Here is a 21,600-nt window from a genome sequence, read left to right as displayed (position 1 = left end):
GAACATTTGAACGGATGCATTACCAGTAATGAAACTGTATCAGTAAAAAAAAAAAAAAAAAACTCCCAAAAAACAAAAAATTCCAGGGCCAGACAGCTTCACAGGTGTATTCTACCAAACATTGAAAGAAGAGTTAATACCTATTCTTTTCAAACTATTCCAAAAAATAGAAGAGGAAGGAAGCTTCAAATTCATTCTATAAGGCCATCATTACCCTGATACCAAAACCAAATAAAAACACCACACAAAAAAAGAGAAGTACAAGCCAAAATTTCGATGAAACATAAATGAAAAAATCCTCAACAAAATTAGCAAACCAAATTCAACAATACACTAATAAAACAATCATTCATCACAATCAAGTGGGATTTATTCCTGGGATGCAAGAATGGTTCAACATTTGCAAATCAATCAATGTGATACATCACAGCAATAAGAGAAAGAATAAAAACCATATGATCATTTAAATAGATGCAGAAAAACCATTTAACAAAGTACAACACATTCATGATAAAAAAAAAATCTCAACAAAGTAGGATTAGATTGAACATACCTTAACATAATAAAGGCCATATATGACAAACCCACAGCTAATATCATACTTAAAGGGAAAATACTGAGAGCTTTTCCTCTAAGATTAGGAAAAAGACAAGGATTTCCACTCTCACTAATTTTATTCACCATAGTACTGGAAGTTCTAGCTGCAGCAACCAGACCAGAAGAAAAATGAAAGGCATCCAAATTTGTAAGGAAGAAGTAAAATTTTCACTGTTTGCAGATGACATCATACTATTTGTAGAAAACCCTGAAGGCTCCACTACAAAAACTGCTAGAACTGATAAATGAATTCAGTAAAATTGCAGAATTCAGAATCAATATATGGAAATCTGGTGAATTTCTACACACTAATAAATAGCAAAAAGAGAAATTAAGAGAACAATCCCATTTACAATTGTGCCAAAAATAATAAAATCCCTAGGAACAAATTTAACCAAGGAGGTAAAAGACCTGTACTCTGAAAACTATAAAACACTGATGCAGGAAACTGAAGATGACACAAACAAATGGAAAGATACTCCATGCTCATAGATTGGAAAAGCAAATATTGTGAAAATATCCATACTACCCAAAGCACTCTACAGATTTAATGCAACCTCTATCAAAATACCAACAGCATATTTTTGCAGAATTAGGACAAATAATCCTAACATTTGTATGGAACTACAAAATGCCCTGGGTAGCAAAAGCAATCCTAACAATGAAGAACAAGATTGGGGGAGGGAGGGCAGGTATCACAATCTCAGATTTCAAACCATACTACAAAACTAGAGTAATCAAAATAGTCCAGTACTGGCACAAAAGTATACATATAGATCATTGGAGCAGAATAGAGAGCCCAGAAATAAACCCATACTCACAAGGTCAATTAATCTGTGACAAAGGAGGCAAGAACATACAATGGGGAAAAAGACAGTCTCTTCAATAAACAATGTTGGGAAAACTGGACAGCTACATGTGAAAGAATGAAACTGGACCACTTTCTTACACCACACACAAAAACTCAAAATGCATTAAAGACCTAAATGTCAGACCTGAAACCATAAAACTCATAAAAGAAAACAGACAGTAATGTCTTGGACATCAGTCTTAGCAGTATTTTTCTAGATATGACTCCTCAGGCAAGAGAAACAAAAGTAAACTATTGGGACTATATCAAAATAAAAAGCTTTTGCACATTTAACGAAACCATCAAAAAAACAAAAAACCTACTGAATCAAAGAAGATACCTGCAAAACATATATCTTATAAGGGGTTAATATCTGAAATATATAAAGAACTTATACAACTCAACCCCAAGAAAATAAATAATCCAATTAAAAAAGGGTAGAGAACCTGAAAAGACATTTTTCCAAGGAAGACACATACATGGCCAACAGACACATGAAAAGATGCTCAACATTACTAATAATCAAGGAAATGGAAATCAAAACCACATTAAGATATCAACTCACACCAGCCAGAATGGCTAGTATCAAAAAGACAAGAAATAACAAGTGTTGTCAAAGAGGTGGAGAAAAGGGAACCTTCATGCATTGTTGGTGAGAATGTAAACTGGTGAAAACACTATGGAACACAGTATGGAGGTTCTTCAAAAAAATATGAAATAGAACTACAACATGATCCAGTAATTCCACTACTGAGTATTTACCCCCCACCCCCCCCCCCAAAATGAAAACACTATGGAAAAGATATATGCATCCCTATGTTTACTGCAGCATTATTTTCAATAGCCAAATTATGGAAGCAGCCCAAGTGTCCAATGATATATGAATGGATAAAGATGTGATATAATATATATGTGTGTATATATATAGATATAATTATTATAATAATCTAAATGGAATATTACTCAGCCATAAAAAAGAATCAGCTCATGCCATTTGTGACAACATAGATGGACCTAAAGTGTATTACGCTGAGTAAAGTAGGTCTGAAAAAGACAAATACCACACAATTTCATTTATGTGTGAGCCCTATAAAACAAAACAAATGAACAAACAAAAACACCAGACACAGAATCATAAATACAGAGAACAAACTGGTGGTTGCCAGTGGGGAGGGGGGTAAAATACATGAAAAAGATTAAGACATACAGATTTTAAAAAAAGTGGTTGTGTCTTCTAAATACAAACATCTCAAAGTTACTCTTAGTATTTAAGTTATCTTATATTCCTATTTCTCTTTGTCCTGGACATGGGAATTCAACAAGTTCCATCTGCGTTACAAAATGAGTGTCCTCTGAGAGGTGATGGGACTTTCCTCCCCAGTGGGCAATGCTTTCAAAGGAGAAGAGTTTAGATCTTTTCAAGAATTGGATTGGAAACACAGGTTGATAATGTGATGTTAATAACTTACGCCTCATAGACTCCCTCTGCACCAGTGAAAAGGTAGCCAGTAGGGGTTTGCTGGAATATCTGCTGTGGATGAAACAAGACTGGCAGTGAGTGGACTACTACTGAAATTGGGCCATGGGTACATGGGATTCACTATACTAGTCTCCTTTTTTCATAATCAAAAGGCTTAACAAAAGTGTAGACAATGTAAATTAAAATAATAAGTACACCCAAATAATCAGTAAGAATGGAAGATTAAACAAGAATGAAGAATTTAGGATAGTATGCACAACTATAATCCACAGATAATACAAAAACATATCTTAGCCAATAACTTAAATCTCTTCCCTCCATGTACATGGCTCCTACCTGGATATATACCTATTGCTATACCCATCAAAATGGATTCACTGGACTTTTACTTTGCCTGCCCTGTCTTTGATGGAACATCTCCTAGTCAAGCAGCCCAGAGTGGTTAAAAAAAAATGGCAAAGAATCTAGACAAGCCACAAGGTGTGTAAAGCAATCCATGAGTATCAAAAACTGACAATCTAAACAATAGAAGGTTTGGTAAGAAAAGGATGTGATGGGCCATTAATTTCCATCTTGAATTTTTACTCATTGAGAAAGTCACAGAAAGCTCAATTATTTCCAATTACATTGCTCTCTAAAGAGTAGGTTTCCAGTAATAAATGTTAATTAGGTAAAATGGCATCCTTGGTTCAGTGGTTCAATTAAACATGGCCACAACTACCAACACTCGACTTTTAAATTTATGCCACAATGAAAAAGTGTTTTTTGATAAATCCAACATATGAGACACGTTCTACCTGATATCCAAAGAAGACCATCAGCCACATATCCAGCATGACATGAAAGGGATCGGTCAAAGGACTGCACAAAAGTCCATTTGTTCTTCTTGGGGCAATATCGCTCAACTGTAGGCAGAACCTGGCGCAGTTCATTTCTACCCCCAACTGCATAGAGGTATTCATCCATGGCACCCAGCACAAAATGCTCCCGGCAGTTTTTCATGGGTGCTATCTCCGCCCAGGAATTACTGCGGGGGTCATAGCGACAGGCAGTCCTCACAGCACATGTCCGGCCACTAGCATGCTCAACTTCTCCTCCTGCCACAAACAGAAAGTCCCCCATGACTGCTACACAGTGGTGGCTCCTTCCCACGGGCATGGGAGCCAGCTCACTCCAGTTGGCAATGGCAGCTATGAGAGCATTCTCCTGGTCAACAGGATTGAAGTACCGAAGTTCCTTGACTTTACAGACCTCACGCTTTTTCCCACCAATGATATATAGAGTGTCTGACTGGAATCGCGGTTTGGTCCTGCGAGTTTGCCAAACGGGCTGTGCATAGATGCTCTGGTGGTACTCCAGGGCCTCATTGACAAGAGCTGTTGCAGTTTCACTTGCCTGGACGAGGGGGTGGGACAGGGCAACTGTATGGAGAGTATCCACATCCATCAGGCCAAAGCGGATATACTGCAGGAGCTCATCCATGTACTGGTAATGGCAGTTGTGTTCCAACCACCTCACAGCTAGCTGAAACAGAGGGAGGGGGGATGAGAGAATACAAAGGTAAGAAAGAGAACCAAAGCAATGGTGTGCAGGCAGGTCACCTTGTATTCTTTCAGACACTTCATAAATGTATAATAAGATACATTTTTTTTTCTTACAAATAGTGTAACAGTAGAATATTTTGATACTCAGCTGAGGAATATTTTTTCTGCATCAGCAGAGACACAAAAGAGCTCAAGCATTCTTGTAGAGGTCAAGAGCAATGTTTAGCAACACTAGAGGAGACTTAAGGTGGCAATTGGGAGGAACAATAATCACTTTTCAAAGAATGAGAACACTGTTGTGAAACAGCCTGTTCTCTTGTTTCATGCAGAAGAGTCATGGTATACCCCATCCCAGGAATGTCTATGGTGAGCAGTGTCACCACAGTACAAGCAGTGTATGTCAACCCATGAGTCAAGGTGCTGTATCAATTTGAGTACAAATGAAAATATGTGATCATCTGAGACCACAAGGTATACTTGGGAGAGAATCAATATGACACTAGTAAAAGGATTTAGAAGCAAAGAGCACTTTCCCCCCTGTCCCCTTTGGTAGGTCTAATCAGTCAGGAAACAAGAGAAGAAAAAGGAAGACTGTAACCCATCAATTTTATTTTTATTTCCCAATTAGTTTTCATCTTGGAAATATTTGTTGTTTGCACATACAAGATACTGGCAATTTGTTAGAGCCGTTTTCACAAAACAGGATATGGAGAATGTTATCTTTGTATTATGGACACAACAGTGAAATGTAATCTTAACCTTTTTGTTTAGGTCTAGATCTCTTTCAAGAAGGAAAAGAGTAAGAATTCTGGGCTACAGATATATAGAATTTCTTCAAACTAAAGAAGGTGTACAAAGTCATAAACAATAAAATTATACAATAATTTAGAAAATACCATCAACAAAAAAACCAATTCATGTTACAGAACACGTTATGTAGTTTAATTAATGTGACTTTATATTTAAGTTTGGCAAATTTTCCTACATACCAACATGAAATATATCTAATATCTCCAGGCAACACATTTGACATAAATTATCCTTAGCAGCACCTATATTAAGCTAGATCTCCTAGATAATATAAATGTGGATGTGAAGGAATTAGCATGAAAAAGTAAAGTAATAAATTAGAATATTAAGTAATTGTGACCAGTGAAACTGGGGTTCTGGCTCTGCTTTTCAGCTGATATGTATCACTGGGAAAAAAAATCTACAGAGGGAGGTGAAGGAAATGTAGTGCTCTTGGACCACTACTCCTAGGCAAACATGAGCTGGGTTTTCACCTGGTGAAAAGGATCATGAAACTCTCTGAAGAACTACATGATTTCATTTGAGAGTTTCATACATAGTTTCTGTATTCATTTTGACAAATGGCTCCAAAAGGCAAGGCATATTTGGGGCTTTTCTTTTTAGCTTTCTGAATGAAGAGAATATAGGAAATGAATTCACATCTAATATATACTAAATTGCATCTCTTGATGAACTACGTAGTAAAGAGAAATGAAAAAAGAATGCTAGGTAGCCTATCTCTGCCAAGAAGGCAGACAGCAAGGAGGGCAGATGACTGACATTCCCTAGCTGTTTTTCTAGAAGCTGGCTTTTTTTTTTTTTAACTTAAATAAGATACCAACTTGAAGAAAAAAAAATGTATCTGTGTATGGTAATCATGAACAATAATCAAAGATACTGTAGAAGAAAAACATCACTCAGCAATCACCAGGTCTGCGCCAGAAGTAGAGAAGAGTTCCCATAGGCAACATCCTGATTTTTTTCCATCCTACATTTAGAAATTTCAAGGAATGGCATTCCGCCATTTCCCTGGGAAGATAATTCAACAACTTAATAAATGATCTTCCATTCTTTGGCCACAGAGCTTTCAAAAGTTCTCAGGGATAAAGTCATCCATTCAAGGTCATTTGTCATGAACCAGGAAAAATTTTCTGAGATGTAATCTTTGATATTGCTCCTAATTTAATTGAGTAGTTCCAGCTGATACTGCTTTGCTCTGTAACATATTTCTCAGCATCCTTACAGTCCTAATATTTCTGCAAATTTCATATGGATACTATAGGAAACAGCATGAGTGAAACATTAGATAAATATCCATCTCTCCAAAGCCTCTTTTTAGAGCACAGTGCTGCCCATTTAATTATTTTTCTCTTTCCTCATAAATCTTTTCTTCCTATGTCATAATCAATCTTCTAATCCATCTCTTAACACTCTCGAGTTTATTTTTATTTTTCCAGCACTCGGTGTCACTTACTGCATGAAAAGTACACAAGCCACAGCTAGGTTCTGCGTTTAAGAAAATCTCTAACAAATCAAACTGGCAGTGGAACAGTGACCACTGTGATCTATCACTGATTAATTTCTGGCTTTCTGTCTATTAGGCCTATATCACATGTATCACGAGGTTTTTCATGTTCAATTTCTCAATACTATGCATTATAGAATGCCTTGTGCACAAACATTTGGTTCGTATTTTCTGGCATAATTTTTATCTTATTTCTTGCCAATATTTCTAATTTCTCACAGACTTCATATAACTTGTGCAATTTTATCATTCTAAATATTTTCAGATTACGCAAATCATTCATAGTTATTGGGTTTATCTTTTCTCCAAATCGAAGGTAGATGAATTTACAATTAACTGTTCTGACACCAACCTCAAAGCAATCTCAGCTAGAATTAGTGTGGTTTATAGATTTAAATCCAGTGATTTCCAAACCTAGCATGCACACAAATTAACTGGGGTTTCTGGTCAAGATGCAGCTTCTGATTCAATAACTGGAGAGAGGAGAATAGGGAGTTTGCATATTCTAACCATCTAAAGGTGATGCATATGCTGCTGGTCCATAGACCACACTGAGTCAGAAGATTCCAGACAGATTCCCATTCATGAAAGAGTAAATCAGTGCCTTTTCAGAGTAAATTGAGTCTTTTGTTTCAAAATTGAGAAGGCTTAAATCAAATGAAGCCTAAGTTGGATGTTTTAGTAAAAATATAGGACACTTATAGTTTAGTATTAAAGGTAAAACAATACATTTCCTATATGGTAAGATATGGCGAAGATCTTACTATGGGTAAGACAGCATATTTTGAGACCTCGGTTCTAGAAGGTCTATAAATCAAAGGCTGATTCTGACAATATATAGTGAGTCACGTAAACAGTCTGCAGTTCTGCTTTTACCGTAATAAATGTTAAAGGGTGCAACAAGGATGGAGCTAGAGTATATTGTACTAAGCAAAATAAAACAGAGACAAATACCATATGATTTCACTCATATGTGGAATTTCAGAAACAAAAGAGCATAGGGAAAAGCAAAGAGGGAGCGAGGCAAACCAAGAAACAGACTCTTAACTATCAGAACAAACTGATGGTTACCAGAGGGGAGGTGAGGATGGGGACTAGAGGATGGGGACTGAGGAGCGCCACTTGTCGTGATGGGTTCTAGATGCATGGAAGTGGTGAATCACTACATTCTACGCCTGAAACGAACATTACCCTGTATGTTAACTAACTGGAATTTAAATGAACACTTTAAAAAAAGAGTAATTGTACTCTGTTTTTACTTTCGTAAAAATGTAAAAGAGAAAAACCACTGAGAGCATAGATAACTCTTATTTATCCAAATAATGAAAAAATGGCAAAGAAATTTCAGAACAATGAACTACCTCAAAATCACTTCTACACCATGACTTCTTCACAGAGTCACGCTGAATTAAAGGTAAGGTGGTTGAGGAAATCCTGGGGCCCATTTAAGGGGCCTCCATTACCCATTTGAAGGCTGATTCATCACCAGAGCATCACAGAACCTAAAGACCACAGTTAGCTTTGTAGTATATTCTGGGGTGCTTATGCTTGAAAACGTAAGGGAACTGGTGGTTTTTAATCACCCTACACTGAGAAAGCATAAATCAGGGCAGGCTGAAATCCTATTCTATTTTACTTACTCTAGCATACTGATATCCCCATCACTCTAAACTGTAGCATATTTTAATTAGGAGAAAAATGGAGCAATTAGCAAAAGTCTTTATCTCTCACTTTTTTTGGAGACAAAGCCAGCAAGAGTGGAAAAAAAATTAAAGATTCTGTCTGGGAAGGCACACAAAGAGTACCATTATGCAAGATGTTTCCTAAACCATGTGAAACACAAGACAGTATCATCTCTAAAGACTACAGGAGGGGCACCTGGGTGGCTCAGTCTGTTAAGCGTCCGACTTTGGCTCAGGTCATGATCTCACCGTTTGTGAGTTCGAGCCCCACGTCAGGCTCTGAGCCTGGAGACTGCTTCAGATTCTGTTTCCCTCTCTCTTTGCCCCTCCCCCACTGTTACTCTGACTTTCTCTCAAAAATAAGCAAACATTTAAAAAAATTAAAAAAAAAAAAAGACTACGGGAGATCTCCCAAGCATTTTGCCTGACCCAGTCTAGCTCATCTTACCCTGATGGAGAATTGTTTCTTCCCACAAGGGGCATTTGCTACAGCTTATTCCAGCTTCAACACATCTCATCCTCAGATCCTTGATAAGAACAATGCCTGCACACAGTAGGCTATACATATTTGTTAAAGGGAAAATTATTTATAGGGCGCCTGAGAGGCTCAGTCAGTTGAGCATCCAACTTCGGCTCAGGTCAGGCATGGTTCATGGGGTTCAAGCCCCACATCAGGCTCTGCACTGACAGCTCAGAGCCTGGAGCCTGCTTCAGATTCTGTGTCTCCCTCTCTCTGCTCCTCGCCTGCTCACACTCTGTCTCTTTCTCTTTCTCTCAAGTAAATAAACATTAAAAAATATTTTTTAAGAAGGGAAAATTATTTACAACTGTTCTTCTGCTATTTCTCATATTCTTCTTGAACAAATAATATCAATTCCTCTATATAATTATCTACCTCTCACAGGTTTTGGTTTCCTATTATCTCATCTTCATGGCTTTCCTCTAAAGTCCTTATGAACTCTAAAAATGTCACACAACAGCATGCAGTGTACTAAACTTACATATATAAGACCCTTGTTTTACTCCTTCACATGATTGGTGCCAACCACCTCTATTTGAGGTTCTTGGCAATGCAATGAACATCATAGTCTTTTAAGCCCTCAAATAAATAAAATATTAGGGTAAGAAAACACTTTAGAATCCATTTGGTATTTGGTTCAAGCTTCTCAACTTTACAAACAGAAATCAAATCTAGACAAGTTATCTCTCTTACCTCAAGTCGTGCAACTAATTAGAAAAGCTGGAACTGAAACCCCAGTTTTTTAGACTCTTAACTATAGACAACAAACTAAGGGTTGCTGGAGGGGAGGTGGGTTGGGGAGATGGGTGAATTGGGTGATGGGCATTAAGGAGGGCACGTGTTGCGATGAGCACTGGGTGTTGTAAGTCAGTGATGAATCATTAAATTCTACACCTGAAACTAATATTACACTGTATGTTAACTAACTGGAATTTACATAAAAATTTTAAACTACAAAAATAAATTAATAAAGCTGAAAAAACCCTAAAAGAAAAACAAACCCAGTTTTTAAATTATACAACTATTTTTCTATTGTATCATATCATCATTCTTTTTCTCTTTTTTTTAGTGTTTTTTATTTATTTTTGAGAGAGCACAAGCAGGGGAGGGGCAGAGAGATGGGGGCAGAGGATCTGAAGCAGGCCCTGCACTGACAGCAGCGAGCCCAATGTGGGACTTGAACTCACGAACCATGAGATCATAACCTGAGCTGAAGTCAGATGCTCAACTGACTGAGCCACCCAGGTGCCCCGATTATTATTTTTCCATCAGTAATCATTTTTTTGATAAATTTTTTAAAAGTTTTATTTTATTTATTTATTTTGAGACAGCGACAGTGTGAGCGGAAGAGGGGTAGAGAGAGAGGGAGAGAGACTATCAAGCAGGCTCTGCACTGTCAGCACAGAGCCCAATGCAGGGCTCGAACCCACGAAACCATGAGATCACGACCTGAGCCGAAACTGAGAGTCAGACACTTAACTGACTGAGCCACTAAGCGTACCAACCATCAGTAATTATTTTAAGATAGAATGTAATTAAGACCAAAGATAACTTCCATATTTAGAGTTAAATTAAAAAAATAAAGTATTTTTTTAAGTATGTTTTGCTTGAAGATAGGTGGACAGTATTTTTCAATAAGTCTCATTTATGGATTACTTCAACATAAAAAGCACATATTTAATGCTTTTAAAAATTCTTTTAATGCTTTAAAGAGTGTGTAATTAAAGAACAAATATTTAAGGTAAAAGGCCTTAATATCCTTTGAGTCTTGAATTATTGTTTTACTTTTACGGAATATGTATTTTAATTCTAGGTCATTTCTTGTTAACTAAACCTGGCTCAAAAATATATAGAAAAGGCAATCCTTTCCTATTAGTTTTCTCAGTGTATCCCCACTGATTACCATTCTATGGAGTAGCATATATGATATATCATATATATATATCATATACTTATATCATATATATATATATGTAAAATCCTATGGTATATAATCTTAAATTCTACAAATTTTACTCTAATTCAATTAAAACATACAGTTTACTCATGCATTTCAGGAACATATCAATGAGCAAACATCACATTCCTAATATTATAAATCCTCAGGAATCCAAAGGAATCCAAATTCCTTTATTGTTCATACTCAAACACAGCCAGAAGCTGTTTTGAAATCTAAAATTCCTAATCCTTTCAAAGCAGCAGCTGTTTTGAAGTCTAACTCTTGCTTATATATGTATGTCTTGTCTGTATGTATACTACACAAAATGAACCCAAAGTAATGTCAAAACAATAACAAACCTTACATTCAGAGATTTCCTGAAATATATATGAATTATAAAGTCATCCCAAATCCAAGAACACACATCTTCCATACAAGTCCTTTATGTCTTGCAATGCATATAAAAAATGCCCTTTACAGAGGCAGTTCTCTTCAGATGAGAGATCAAATCTTTTTAATTAACACTAACAAAAGATAAAGTCCTTGCCACATTGTTCAAAAGCACTATTTATTTGTGTTCAAAAGCACTATTTCTTTGTCTTGATTCACAAATTTTCACTGAAAAGGATGTTCTTATCACAGTACTTATCAGCCAGAGCTGAGTAAGCAAGGACTGATATTTTTGCCCACAGCCTTATTCTGCCCCCCTGGCCAGGGGCACCTGTAATTATTCTCCTATTTAAAACTTTGTTGTACACAGCTTTGCTGAAGGGGCAAACCAAACCCTCCCTCTTGCAGGAGCCCACGCTGTGAAGGCACAAGTGTCTATATCCTTGCCAGTCCTGTCATCCTGCTGAGATAAGCCAGGGCACCAGTCTCCCCTCAGTGCCCGAGAGGCAGCATCAATTCCACACTTCTGCAAATTCAAAAAGGGACAAAGAAAGGGCACAAGAGCAAATCAACAACCAAATGACATTCCTAAACCTCCAAAAAGAGCCGGCATGTTAAAGAGCGTTTGGCCAACCGGGGTGGCAAGCCATGGAAGTATCTTTTAATACATTAAGTGACAATGCATGGACAGTTTTTCCTCTCTAAACGGAGTATCAAGCAAACTTTCCATCTTCCAGTCCATGTCCTCACAGGGATGGTGCATGACTGTTATACATTACATTAAAGAACATCATTTTATACATTATTTTATAATGCCTTAAATCCTAGTAACACAAACATAAAACTTTAGCAAGATACCTTCCTAATGTTACATACAATTTCTTTAGATCATAGGTGTGGACGATTCCCCTAGAATGAGTGAGCAGGTGTTGAGGCTTAACCATGTTAAACTACATAGTAGCTCATCGCATTAACATGACTCATGTGAAGTCTGAATAGTGACATCTTAAACCAGAGTAATGACTGCCATAGAGAGTAAAGTTCATGTTAATAAATAATGTGCCAAATTTTGTGGCCATATTCTCTTCTTTGAGACCAAATGAAAAATTTCTGTTCAAAAAGACAACATTGTCGTAAAATCCTAAATCACCAGAAACTAGGGACACAGGATCAGGGCATTTTCCTCTACCAGAACAATGAAAATGTTACCATGGAGGAATATTAAAAATTATAACAGTGCTCACTCGAGTGCTATAATTAAAACTGTGTCAACATTTTGCTTGTAAAACAGATTTTTCAAGGGAGGTTGCACATTAACCATTATAGCTGACTATAGACTTATATAAGACACATAGGCGATTTTTTCCTCCAAGAAATATATTTCAATAGAATCAAATCTGATGAGGCCCAAGGTTCATATATTGTCAGAAGAAAAGACCTGACATATTTTTAAAAGAATATTCAGCTTAGCAGATATGATAATAACACATATTCTTTCATTGTTCATTTAAAACTTTATGAAGTTGGAGACTAACAAATGCTTTTATTTTCATCTTCAGGATAAAACGTATGCCTAGTGATAGTCTGGTTTCTCTTCAAGTCGTATAAATCTTTTGCCTTTTACTAAGGATTTACATAAAGAGGAATAGTTACAAGTTTTTTTTTAGGATTTAAAAAATATATATATAATGTATACAGCTTACTCTCCAATGGCTCAGAAAAAACCCTCTCTTTCTCTCCCCCATCCCTTCCTCTCTTTCCCTCCTGTATTTTCTCTCTTGATATGTATCTATAGAGATCTAGATATTTATAAAGAGAGACAGAGAGATAGAGACAGAGACAGAATATATGATAAAGCACATGAGGTAATTTGTTTAAGAAATCAGCAAATCGTATGGGTATTCTTTGTGCTATCCTTACTCTTGTCACTTTTCTTTTAAGTTTGAAATTATTTTGAAATAAAAAATTGAGAAAACAAAATTGTGCACGATAATCATCTTTACATATAGTATTATATTCATATATTTAATTACATGCCAAAGAATATCAAAAGCAAGATCCCTTGAGACCAAGGGGTTTTCCAGGTATTTAAGAGGGCAAAACAAAAATTGGCCTGAGTTGTCCTTTGGTTCAGTCTTGTAACACAAGAGGATATTTCAAAAGGATTTTATAAGGGTTGCATATCAAAATGAAGAGAAAATAAACACAGGAAAAAAGATGAGGTTAGTATACTGTTGTGTCCTTTCCACCTGTGAGAACTGGCCACCAGTTTGAGCTGACCTTTGAAAACTTAATAGAAAGAACAGTACAAGTATGGATAATATTGTACCAGTCATTTGGCTTCTCATCTGTAAAATAAGTGAGTTGATGAGAGAGTCTCTTCTACTTCTAGGATATATGTCACCTACACATCCACCAAAAGTAGTATTTTAAACTAGAATCCTCCAAACTTCCTATAGGTGGTAGAGACAACCAAAATTAATCACTAGGTCTAGTAACCATGTTCCAGATTTTCACAGCACACATAGTTTTTATAAATCTCTTTTCAGAAAAACAAAGTGATTTTTTTGTCTATAATTCTATACTCACCAGAAATATATGCATGTTTATGTGCACATGCAGACAATCAGGTCATATCATGGTTTTTTTCTCCTTGGGAACAACTTTGTTCAGAACATATCATCTCACTTAACAGTTACCATCTCTTGTAAAAACAAAATAATCTCAGCCAAAGAACACACATTTCAAATTTGTAAGACAACTGCTTCAAGGTACTATTTATTTAAATTCTCAGAAGGAGACTATATATATCAAGGCAAACATTCTTCAAACTAATCACATAAATTTTTACCTCAGGACTGTCTTGAAATATACCATCCCCATACTTATGTATAAGCTTTTCACATGGGAAAAATATCCCACAGAACAACCAAGACAACCACAATCATCTGCACCAATAATGCTGCAGGGAAAATGGAACACACCCTTCATCTCCTCCTATGTTAGCAAAATACAGGAACAATTAGAAATAACTTCTTCTACTTGCCTTCCAATGACCTGATAATGGTCTCTGAGCCAAAAAGTAATACTCATTCATCTAATCCTTGATGACATCAGAATATTACTTGAAGCTGGACTGATAATAATAAAATAAGTAAAATCTTAGTGTCTACGTATTTATATATGACATCCTTCTGAACACCAAAGAGACTGCATGTTTTCACTGAAATATTAAGCTCATATTGTTAGAACAACACTGGAAAATGACAGAATGCCAACTCGATCAACAGAATAAAACCCTGCTACATCCCATTGGCAATAGGACTAGAATGACCTTACATGGGTCACAGCATTTTGTATTTCCCAGCTACTGTATGCAATGAAGATGGATTATCAGGGCAAAGACCGCTGAAATGGCCAGGAAAGTCTGATGCTTTTTTCTATCACTAATTCGTATGCACCCATAGAGGTGAATGTGACACAGTAAAGAAGGAGGCAGGACTTGATGTCAAAGATCTGTTTCTGCAACTTATTTGGGCATTTATGAAAAACACTGGCATCCTGAGGCTCAGCTTCAGCATCTGCAAAACAAGGATGATATTAGTTACATCACAGGTGTCTCCAGAGGACTGAAAGGGAAAGCCTGTGACGGAGCTTGGCAAACTACAATATTTAGACCATATACAGAATTAACATGATGGCAAGGTGCCACTGAGAGATGGAGCTAATCCTCAATTCAATTATTCTTTTGAATTCATGATAAAAGCGGCCCATTCAGACTATTTTTATCAAACACAGTACTGTGAAATACTGGTATAAATTTTGAGAAATTGCTGAATTCTGAGAAATTCATAAGAAAGTTGCAACACAGTATTAAGTACTTCACATGTCGTAAAGTAAGAATAAAAGCGTGACAAATAATCTGTTGCAGATTATAAACTAGTCCTTACGATGAGCCTGTTTTCACAGAAATGGACCCAGTAATTCTAACTCAGTAATTTAAGGTCTGTTGCTTTGTTAAATCCCATGTCAGAGAGGAATGAATGAGTGAATGAATGAATGACGAGAGAGATATAGACATAAACTTGGTTGTTTTTGCATAATACTCAGCATATATCCACTTTCTTCACTTGGCTTGAGTCTCTCATTAAAAATACTTGAATTCATGTCCATAGGTCCCCTCAAATCTCAACTCAGTTCACTGGGTGGCAAGGAAAAACATATATAAGCTAAGTTTTCTGGCTTGAGACAACTAAAATAATGATTGATTGTCTGAGCTGATTACTTTTCTTCTTGTTTTGTTGCTCTGAGGCAAATGATGTAACCATGAATCTTTTCTTTTAGATTTTTTATTCATCCATTCCTCAATTTCTTTTTGAGTGTCCATTATGTGCCAGGAACTTACTTAGTGAGAAAGAGGATTCTAATCAGTCCACAACTACACATTCTTATTTGCCATTCACTTCCAAGCTCTATTAATACCATAATACTCAAGGCTTACTCTTGACCTCAAATGTCTTAACTTATCCCTATAAAATATACTCATGGAATACTGGAATTAGGGGAAGGAAAATCCTGCAAATTTAGAGTTCTGCAAATTCTGTCTATTGTAAGCAGATTTTCAGACACATGCAAAAACCATCTTTTAATGCCACCATTTCCCTCATGGGTGTTTTCAATATTGCTGGCACACTTATATAAATTTTATGGTTAAAAAAAAAGCTGTTTAATTTGTAAACATGCCCTGGAGCATCCTGAGAGCATCAAGCCTTGGAATATTTCTTTATGAACTGATTCAATAATAATGAACCAATAGCAGGTTCACTGGCACACATACTCTCTGCCTGAAATTAAACCTTTAATGACCAAAAGGACCTCACAGGCTCAAGCAGCTGCCCCAGGTCACTGATACAGACAGAGATAGTCAAATCCCTCAAACAAACATTACTATGATGAATTTAGATGTCCAGGGAGTATCTAAGCTGCACTTAAGGTTCTAATGTCAGCAGCCTCCAAATAAAAAGAAAATCATCCTCAATGGTCACTTTAAACGCTATGTTAGAGCTATGGAGCACATTGATTGAAGTGGGGGAGCCCCCTAAATGAAATGTACGACTAAACATTGTTGGGGGCCAGACTCTACTATCAAGGGAATGGAGCTGGTGGGCTGGGGAGGCAGAGCCTACCTTCTCAGTGAGTTGCAGAGAATACACATGAAGGTAATGCCCACCACTGAACACCACTACGCGAATTTCAGCTCAGCTACTGATGTTTCAATAGAATCTTGGGGTGGCTGGGTGGCTCAGTCAGTTAAGCGTCCAACTCTTGATTTCGGCTCAGGTCGTAATCTTACGGTTCATGGGCTCGAGCCCCGTGTTGGGCTCTGTGCTGAAGGTGCAGAGCCTGCTTGGGATTCTCCCTCTCTCCCTCTCTTTCTCCCCCTCCCTTTGTGCGCACGCTCTCTCTCTCCAAATAAATAAACTTTAAAGTAAATACTAGAATCTTACACACTGCAGTCTCTAACTTCATTTTATCATAGCATAAATAACCCGGGAACAGTGAATCCTCTATTCACACCTTGCAACAACTCTGAGTATAATACACAAGTAATACTTTTGTCAAAGAAGATACATTCTTCAGCACAATTATCATACATTCTTTGGCTGCGGGAAGTAGCTTAGAGAACCAATCCATAACAGCCATGTAGGGAAGATGGATATGTGGAAAAATAAGCGCAATGCAGGAGACCCAGGGCCTTGACAATCTCAGAAGACTCGTGCAGAAGAGTGGGCTGCAATGGATGAAGGAATGAGTATTCAGTAGTAGCCGTGCCAGAGGCTACACTGAAAGATCTGTTTCAGCCCCAGTGCCTGGCACCCTGCATGAAACCTGTAAGTGTTTGCTGAACGAGAAGCAGTGGGAATGGAGAGACGGCAAACTGGGGAAATCACAGTTCTGACACATCCTTATAAGGTCAAGGAACCAGATGTGTGAAGAGCAATGGGAACTTTGAAGGCGAAGTTGGAAGAATTGAAGAGGAAAGAGAAAATGCATCCAATGCCCAGCCCGGGAAGCAGAAGACATGCTGCCCAGGCCAGGAGGCACTCTGCAAGACCTTATTAGGGGACATCACGGCTGGGGGGATACAGTGTTGGTGAACAGAGCCAATGTGAGAGCACAGCAGTGGGCATGTGCTGGAGGGTATAGGAAGACACAGGAAAAGCAGTCTGTTTGGGACATTGGTTTTCCACGATTAGGTATAAAGGGTACAACAGATCAGGGAATATAGGAACCCAGTCAGGCTTGAACCAAAACAACCTGAAATAATGAGCTATACTTCCTTTAAGAAGAAACAGTCTTTGCTTAAGTCCCATGAGTTTGTGAACACAGTGAATCTATAAAATAAAATCACTCATTGTCACAGATGCCATAAATTAATAACAAAATTAAGACTTTTTTAAATACCAAAAACTCATTGATTTGAAATTCCCCCCGCAATTACCTTTTAACTCCCCATTACATAAACAAAACAAGGCATAACTCATTGATAATTTTCCTAAGCAGCCCTGAGGGCTATTTTATCCACGCTGTCCATAGAGCTAAACGGAACTAATCACTTGTGGTCTAGTGTGGCGAAGTATCTGGTGAGACCATATGTATCTGTGTGTGTGTGTGTATACCCTCAATCCTATTCTTTTTAAATAAACATTTTAAATAGCACTATTGCTTAAATAAGGGCTGCATTAAGACAATAACTGAATTCAATGACTTAATTTATTTTTGGAGCCTCTTCAGGTGAGATTGAATTATCACGTAATGGCTCTCTTTATATTCAAAAATGAATAGCTTACTTTAAAAAAAAACGAAATAAATAATGTGAAAACAGAATACTTGAAGTAAAATTATAATCATTATGATGCTGTCACCTTAACACTATAGACTTAATTGTTTTCCAGTTGACTTGACATATGAGAAAAATGTCCAAGGCTAGGCAGAAATACACTGCTGAACATTCACTGGGGGAAATGAAACTGAAGACAACATAAATGAAGAAGCAGAACAATGAGGCTCCCTCTCAGGTGTCTAGTCCAGGAGACCACTATGCACAGCTGGGAGACAGAAATAAAGAAATAATTTTTCTTTACTCTTTCTTTTCTTTTATTCTTCTTTTTAAAAGGTATGCATCAAAGAAGATTGTAGTGAGCCACATACTGTAAACACCAGCATTATTAGGTGTCTGCCTCTTTTTTTTTTTTTTTACGCTATGCTTGAAATAGCAAGATAAGGCGCTGAATTGATACAAATTGGTATCTGCAACTTCTAATAACCTTCTTACTACTAGAGACAAATTTCTGTCTCCCTGCTTCCACCTCCCCAAGAAGGAGGGAAAGGGAGTAAGATGCTGCACTTGGAAACAGGAATTCAACAAATTGTGGTGAGACACGCGAGGGAGGGAAATGTCAGGAGAATGGAATCTTCACTTCCATGCACGTGCCCCTTCTGAACTGACGATGTTTGCGAGTTTGCTGGTTAGTGTAGGAAACGGCGTGGAAATACCCTGTGAGCTGCCTGCTGCATTAGCAAACTGGCTGAAGTATCCCTGTCGTTCATACTTCCCCACCGCACAATCGGAATGGAAACATTTGCTCTATTGGAAGGCAGTGATAAGGATGGATTTTTAAAGTTCCCATTTTTAAGTGAGAATGAAAGAAAAATGCTCTTCTAGATGTGTTTTGCCTTTGAGCTCCATTTGAAAAAAGAAAAAAAAAAGGCAGAGAAAGCTGCTGTGAAGGTCACCGAGTGAAAGAACTTCCTCAGGGCACAGAATAAATTAAATCCCAAGGAAAAAATAAAATGTGATTTCCAGAGTGTGAGGCACAAACTCCAAATGACAATGATTGACAGCCAAACTATATCCGTGCAATATCCAGGACTGCACGTTCTCATTTACCTCAGTGTAGCCAGCAAGCGCCCATTAAACATCCGTCTGATGCCCAAATTAACCTTCTTGGCAAACTGAAAGAGGCACAAACTATCATAATCAACCTTTCATTATCACAGCAGCCTCTAGTTAAAGGGTCAGAATAATTGTGCCATCAGAGCCTTGATTGTTTTCAATCAACAGACGGCTGGAGTGACAGCTCGGTGATGGAGGGGTCTGATGAAACCGCACCAGGCCTAATCAGAGCAGATGAAAGGAAGGCATGATTGGTGCAAATGAACAGTCGTGCCTCTCCTTTTCATTTACAATCTGAAATTACTCTTAAATTTGTGGGGGTTTTTTTCCTCCCTTATGAGCACCACTGAAAGAATGTTTGACTTATTATGAGTTCTGACAGTGCAGAGTTATAAAACACAGGTAGGGTTATCAGCTGAGGCTTTAAGTGGGTATTCAGCATAATTCTAACAAATTCACTCTTGAAAAGCACAAAATGACTAAAAAGCTTCCAATGACCTAACCTCTCAGCGCTGTTTGATTAACAGACCCATTTATTCCACTGGCATTCTAAATGATGAGAAGATAAAACCGAGGGCAGAAATACCCTGTAAATGTTTTCTCTCCACCCACTGCTCTTGGGTACTAGTTCCTTCTGTCCAAAACCCTTACTGTCCTTCCTTGAAGAACACCATATTAAGGGCTCAAAAGAACTAATCCATCAGAGGATATGGATCAAGGAGGGGTTGTTTTGGGTCAAGAACATGAAGATACACTGGGAACCACAAGAGTAGGTAAGGGACTGAACACACCAACCCCATGCTGATATCAAAAAGACAATTTGGGGGAAAAAGGAATAAGAAATTCTGTGACAGGCTAGGCTAAAACCTGGCACAACAGGGATTTGGGGAAAACTGAAACAATATAAAACTGCATTTATATAGCCGTTTTTGTTAACAAACTACAGACATTAACATCCTTGAAAAATTTAGTGATGAATGGAATGCACACTTGGAATGGCAAAAGTAAGCATCTAACTTCTATTTCCTTCTTGAATCTTGAGACCAACTAGCCAATTATGAGAGGATTATGATTCAAGATAGTAGTACTGCAACACAAAGGAAGGTCTTCCAGCTACAAAGACTAACATGCATCTAATTTCCAAGTGTGTGTCTGCCTGCAAGTGTGTGCAGGGCATGAACCCCACCTTCATGTGTATAAGAGACAGGGGACAGGGTGGCTTCTGGATCAAGATTCAGGGTAGTTTTTAACCTTTCAACTCAAATGTTTAAAAAACTTTTTTTTAGATTTATTATATTTCAGAGACAGAGCGTGAGTTGGGGAGGGGCAGATACAGAGGGAGACACAGAATCTGAAGCAGGCTCTGAGCTGTCAGCACAGAGCCCGACACGGGGTTTGAACTCACGAACCAAACTGCAAGATCATGACCTGAGCTGAAGTCAGATATTTAATCAGCTGAGCCATCCAGGTGCCCCTCAACTCAAAATCTTTACATAAAACTTAGGCCACTTCATTTGTTAGACTGTGAGTTGGAATGATGACATAGTTATTTAACAAAGTAAAAAGAAAAGTTATTAAACATAGCCTGAAATTTTCTATGCAATATTTAGCAAAATGTGTTTGCTCATATCTACGCATCTTTTATGGGTCACCACAAATGTACCCATAATGTACAAAATTCCCATGGTCCTACTTATATGAAATACACTCCAAGCAGGATATTGCTATCATATGACTTTCTGTAACACCTCAAAGTTTCTGTTTCTGTTTCTTTCTTTTTTTTTTTTTTAAATGAGCTCCACACCTAGCATGGAGCCCAGAATGGAGCCCAACATGGAGCTTGAACTCAACCCTGAGATCAAGACCTGAGCTAAGATCAAGAGTTGGGATATTTAACTAACTGAACCACCCAGATGCCCCTTAGAGTTTGTTTTGTTTTTATTTAGGAGACAATTCTCAAAGTAAGATATCTGGCAAAGGGTTTAATCACAAGTATTTTCCAAATCCATCCTTGCTCTCCTACCACTTTCTTAGGTGCTCATACTCTGCAGCGGTCACTTTACTTCCTGTGCACAGGCACCTGCAGCAAGCTTTACCAAGGACAAACACTCCGTCATCTCCTGAGGGATTAGTTCTTCTCCCAGAGTGGTACTGGCTTTTTAAGGCATGACTTCCTCTGCTTAGAAGGCAGTCTTGTACTGGCCAACGAAGAGTGACTTCGGGACACTGAACTCGCATGGATTTGAAACAGGATTTCCTAGCTTGTTCACAAAACATCGAAACTAAAAAGCAAGCCGACCTGGGTGAGTGTCTGTTCTAACCCCCAC

The 21,600-nt window shown here is 37.6% G+C and overlaps 1 protein-coding gene and 1 pseudogene across 20 annotated transcripts in view; one reads left to right on the top strand and one right to left on the bottom strand.

The window, feature by feature from the left end:
• Positions 1-21,600, bottom strand: part of KLHL32 (kelch like family member 32) — a 244,345-nt gene that overhangs the window by 58,220 nt on the left and 164,525 nt on the right. For 12 of the 20 annotated variants that reach the window (XM_019830986.3, XM_045057867.1, XM_045057865.1 and 9 more), the window contains one exon: positions 3,725-4,451. The exons of 2 other annotated variants lie outside the window; for them this stretch is intronic. In XM_019830986.3, coding sequence (XP_019686545.1) covers positions 3,725-4,451 — 727 coding nt within the window. Of the gene's footprint in view, positions 1-3,724; positions 4,452-10,442; positions 14,898-21,600 lie in introns of those variants that run through there. 6 more of the 20 variants (XM_019830991.3, XM_045057872.1, XM_019830992.3 and 3 more) reach the window with 5 other exon arrangements.
• LOC111560737 lies at positions 12,896-12,988 on the top strand (annotated as a pseudogene).

This window comes from Felis catus, chromosome B2 (genome assembly GCF_018350175.1).
Source record: "Felis catus isolate Fca126 chromosome B2, F.catus_Fca126_mat1.0, whole genome shotgun sequence".
NCBI lineage: Eukaryota > Metazoa > Chordata > Mammalia > Carnivora > Felidae > Felis > Felis catus.
Note: the sequence above shows the minus strand (reverse complement) of the source record. Positions and strands in the feature narration are given on the sequence as shown.